General features: G+C 53.0%; 1 protein-coding gene across 1 annotated transcript in view; it reads right to left on the bottom strand.

The window, feature by feature from the left end:
• RAB8A (RAB8A, member RAS oncogene family) overlaps positions 1 to 1,154 on the bottom strand; it is a 15,927-nt gene that overhangs the window by 13,434 nt on the left and 1,339 nt on the right. Inside the window, exons 2-4 of the mRNA XM_035892346.1 lie at positions 962 to 1,022; positions 641 to 701; positions 243 to 320 (exon numbers count right to left, since the gene is read on the bottom strand). Coding sequence (XP_035748239.1) covers positions 243 to 320; positions 641 to 701; positions 962 to 1,022 — 200 coding nt within the window. The remainder of the gene's footprint in view (positions 1 to 242; positions 321 to 640; positions 702 to 961; positions 1,023 to 1,154) is intronic.

The raw sequence follows: 1,154 nt of genomic DNA, 5'->3' as shown, positions 1-1,154 counted from the left end.
AGCTCGCCGCAGGCGCGTGCCCCCTGGGGCAGGGCCGCGTCGTCCCTTCGGTCCCCGCGCGCCAGCACAACGAGCTGCCGCTAACCACGACATTCCAGAAGTCATCGCTGGTTTTCATCCCAGTTATTTTCCAAGTACGTGAATTCAAAAGGAACTTTACAGCTGCGAAGCATCGAGGCTTCAGCTGCTTCTGGAGGAAGGAACAGCAACTTTGGTATTCAGCCAGTAAATAGAGAAATTACCTCTTCGATATTCCGGACCCAGTTCCGAATGTTTTCAAAAGATTTTTCATTGGTGATGTCGTAGACTAACATAATGCCCTAAAGATTAAGAAAGAGAGATTATTTCAGCTAGGCTCAGTTTAAGCAAGAGTTAAAGACGTGTCCGTAGCAGGAAGGAGCAACGTAACAAAGATCGTCTTTAAAAAATATAAGCTGGGTCACCGTCCTGCACAACGAGCGTTTGTGCCTCGCGGGACGCGTATTTACGGAGCGAGGCGCGGAGGCCGCGGCCTCCAGGAGCTCCCGCCTCGCCCCAGCACCGCCTGAAACGGGGGCACAACCGCAAATACTCAGCTAGGCCGAGCTTAGGCGCCGGAACCCACGTTAAACCCCGCCGGTCTGCCCCGCCGCGCTCCTACCATTGCTCCCCTGTAGTAGGCAGTTGTGATGGTTCGAAATCGCTCCTGCCCGGCAGTGTCCCTGGAAGAGATGGAACATGGGGAGGGGGGGGCTGATGCAAACCACCCACGCCACTGCGCTCAAGTCCAAGCCACCGAAAGTTTTAATTTAATATTATTCAACCAGTCTTTAAGTGCGCTTAAACCATCCTTTTATTCCCAAGACACCCATAACCGCTGAAGAGCGACAACAGGAGTAAAAACCCAACGATGCCCCCCCCCTTAAGCCCCCCCCCAAGCTGTCGCACCCTAACTCGGTTGACTTCAGAGGAAAAGCCTTACCAGATCTGCAGCTTAATTCTCTTGCCATCGAGCTCTATAGTTCTAATTTTAAAATCAATCCCTGCAAAGAGAAGGAACCGCGTTACCGTCAGCTTCTATAAAGGACCAAAATCACCGGTTTTCCCCTCTTCATTTCGCTGCTCGGAGTTTTGCTCCCTGAGAAGGGGGGGGCGCAGCGGAGCTTCTCCCCCCC

The sequence above is a fragment of the Egretta garzetta genome, unplaced genomic scaffold (assembly GCF_000687185.1).
Source record: "Egretta garzetta isolate BGI_Z169 unplaced genomic scaffold, ASM68718v1 scaffold4, whole genome shotgun sequence".
In the NCBI taxonomy this organism is placed as follows: Eukaryota; Metazoa; Chordata; class Aves; order Pelecaniformes; family Ardeidae; genus Egretta; species Egretta garzetta.
Note: the sequence above shows the minus strand (reverse complement) of the source record. Positions and strands in the feature narration are given on the sequence as shown.